The sequence below is a fragment of the Artemia sp. Qi Xiang Cuo genome, unplaced genomic scaffold (genome assembly GCF_049724085.1).
Source record: "Artemia sp. Qi Xiang Cuo unplaced genomic scaffold, ASM4972408v1 HiC_scaffold_1002, whole genome shotgun sequence".
NCBI lineage: Eukaryota > Metazoa > Arthropoda > Branchiopoda > Anostraca > Artemiidae > Artemia > Artemia sp. Qi Xiang Cuo.
In genome coordinates, this window is record NW_028298411.1 from 1,732 (window position 1) to 4,263 (window position 2,532).

At 36.8% G+C, this 2,532-nt stretch overlaps 1 protein-coding gene across 1 annotated transcript; it reads right to left on the bottom strand.

The window, feature by feature from the left end:
- Positions 1-811: 811 nt before the first annotated feature.
- LOC148938802 (gametogenetin-binding protein 2-like) lies at positions 812-1,137 on the bottom strand (the record flags this gene model as incomplete). Its single annotated transcript, XM_089107524.1, has 1 exon — positions 812-1,137. A coding segment is annotated over one exon (326 nt), but the record flags the coding sequence as incomplete, so codon positions are not given.
- Positions 1,138-2,532: the final 1,395 nt, after the last annotated feature.

Here is a 2,532-nt window from a genome sequence, read left to right on the forward strand (position 1 = left end):
CAAATAAAAGCTGCATTAACTAAAAAACGATCAGAAATTAAATAAAGTAAGGAGCGACTTTTTTAAACTGAAAGTAAGGAGCGACATTAAAACTTAAAACGAACAGAAATTATTCCGTATATGAAAGGGGCTGTCCCCTCCTCAACGCCTCGCTCTTTACGCTAAAGTTTGACTCTGTCTCACAACTTTATTTTTTAAAACAATAAAAAACTTTAGCGTAAAGAGCGAGGCGTTGAGGAGGGGACAGCCCCTTTCATATACGGAATAATTTCTGTTCGTTTTAAGTTTTAATGTCGCTCCTTACTTTCAGTTTAAAAAACTTGTTTTTTTTATTTAATTCCAGACAGAGATCACATCATCGACAAACCGGCCCCAGAAGCGGTGTTTCAGAGGAAAAGTATTTAAAGCGGAGGTTTCAATAAATTCCATGTAAAAAGTGGCCAAAAAAGGTGAAAGGCTTGTACCCATAGGGAGCCCATTTGTTTGGGTGAAAAATTGATTGTTGTACCGAAAACATAAGGAATATCTATTGCAAAGGCGAACAAGTTGCATAATAGTTTCAATATCTAATGTTTTGTAATTCATCACCATATGTATATATTTGCATACACTTGGAATTATTGGAGAAAATTACTGAGGAGTAAGAACACATTAAAAACAGAATAATAGTTTAAGTTTGTTTTTAGGCTCACATGCGCCTTTAATACCAGGGTCATTAATGTAATCGCTCTCTTTACAAAACCTTGGGTTTTAATCTAGGAAAAGAAATCATATTAACTAAAGAACAAACTGTAGTTGAGATATAACTTACCCATGGTTGCAGAGGTGAATATACATTTTTGACCACGAATTTTGTATATCAGGTGCAAGTTGTACAAAACAATACTTTGGAAACACAAGTGGATGCAATGCATCATGACAGTTTTCATATAACTGTACATACAATCTTTCAGCTGTTTTCCGACAGCCAACACAAGACACGAACTGACCGAGACTCGTGTATACATCATCACAGGATACAGTGAGGGATTTAGATATTTCAATATATGTCAACACTAAGAATCGTCGAGAAATTGCGTCCACTGTCTTCACAGGTGGCTTGTGATTTAATCCAAGATCTGGCAATTGCAACACCATCTATAAAAAAATTTATGACTTAATATCCTTCATTATATACAACAAAAGGCACTATGAACAAGGCCGAACCCAGAGGAAAGTCCTGTTCCCTTACCACAGTATTTGTATTTATTATTTCATTCCGCAATTTCGCTATTTTCTTTATCTCTTTTTGTCTGTATTCCTGCATTTTTCCTATTGTTGCTTTTACTGACTCGAGCCATTTTCTGCTTGATTTTCTTTCTCGCCCCCTGTGAGAAAATGGTGTGTTTTGAGATACATAAGACTTGATTCTATTCACTGTTGCTTCCCCTCTCACCACGCGTTGGAGAATAGGATCATATGGATACACGAGTCTATTATTTGCTATATCCAATAACACTTTATTAGATTTTAGAAATTTAGCACCAATCATATCTTCATATGGGAAATTTTTGCAGATTATGAAGTTTGCAGGTAAGATCCTATTATCTTTTATTACATCTAGACGTATGGAGCCTATAGCTTCCAGCCTATGACCCGTGACACTTATTAAATTGGGAATATTGAAATTTTTCTGTCGTTTAATATATACTGGTAGTCTATTAAATACATTTGAATTTATTATGTTAACTGATGCACCAGAATCTATTAACGCTTTGAAGTTAATACTTGCAACACTAAAATTATTTAATATAGGTAGTATATCATTATTATCACTAAAAGAGGGTACAATTACTGGGTGGGACCTATGAAAAATACTGGCCTCCAGGGTCCCGGTTAATTTTCTTGGGGGCCTAATTCGTTTCCCTTTGCGCTTATTTGGTCAGTTGGGGTTTGACATAGGGGTTCGGCGGGAAGTGAATTGGGTTCACTAGCAATTGAAGTATCGAGTTGATTGATATTTGATTGTCTTGGTTGCCACGTATTATTACGTGTGTTAAAGTTTCTTGTGCCGACGGCTCGCGGCATTTGTTCATTTTGTATTGACGAAAAGTTTCTTTCGTTTTCCGTCGGAAAAAATATCTTCTGTCCTCGCTCGTATTCCTGTTAAACCTAGTCGGATACACTGTCCGTGAATTATATTGGTACAAGTTTTGTCGCTTATTTGGGTTGGGGAACCGATAATTATTTTGCCGGTTGAGGGAAGGATTTGAGTATGCAAATCCTTGTTGGTAGGGATTGCGGACCTGTGGGAGGCGTGGGGGGTTATTTCTATAGCTTCCTGACCCATTGGCATTTAAGTTTGTTCTCCTGAACAAACGGTTATTAAAACTGGGGGTTGCTGGTGTAAAGTTATTTCTAGTACGGCATTCCCTGGAAATCAACAATCTATATATGACTTATATAAAATCTCCACGTTTCCAGCCAATATAGGTAGAACCAATTCGTTCATGACAATCACCCCCGAAGCGGAATACTTACTTGTCGATCAAG